The sequence below is a fragment of the Penaeus monodon genome, chromosome 28, assembly GCF_015228065.2.
Source record: "Penaeus monodon isolate SGIC_2016 chromosome 28, NSTDA_Pmon_1, whole genome shotgun sequence".
Taxonomy (NCBI): domain Eukaryota; kingdom Metazoa; phylum Arthropoda; class Malacostraca; order Decapoda; family Penaeidae; genus Penaeus; species Penaeus monodon.
The window spans coordinates 35,281,889-35,282,178 of NC_051413.1; the positions used below are offsets into that span (position 1 = coordinate 35,281,889).

Sequence of the window (290 nt, forward strand, 5' to 3'; positions counted from 1 at the left end):
ACTGAGGAAATGGCAGGTGTGCACATGCCATCCCAGCATCAATGGGTTAAGTAGGGGATGACAGATACTTGTACACATATTTAAATAAATAAATAAAAACACATTTTATGAAGACTGACCTCAATATATTTAGGGTTGTAATCTGAGATTTCTCGCAGACCGAGTTCATACTTTTCCCTTCCACGTGAAACTTCCTCCTTTGCTTTGGAAACTCTATCTTGTAGCTTCTTCACCTGAAATGGCAGCAGACATTGAAAGCACTCTGAGTTAAGCTGCTCCTGCAAGGAATC

The 290-nt window shown here is 40.3% G+C and overlaps 1 protein-coding gene across 9 annotated transcripts in view; it reads right to left on the reverse strand.

Annotated features, from left to right (window-relative positions):
* Positions 1-290, reverse strand: part of LOC119591560 (protein kinase C and casein kinase substrate in neurons protein 1-like) — a 62,778-nt gene that overhangs the window by 14,638 nt on the left and 47,850 nt on the right. For all 9 annotated transcript variants that reach the window (XM_037940316.1, XM_037940315.1, XM_037940320.1 and 6 more), the window contains one exon: positions 120-233. In XM_037940316.1, the coding sequence (XP_037796244.1) occupies positions 120-233 (114 nt within the window). The remainder of the gene's footprint in view (positions 1-119; positions 234-290) is intronic.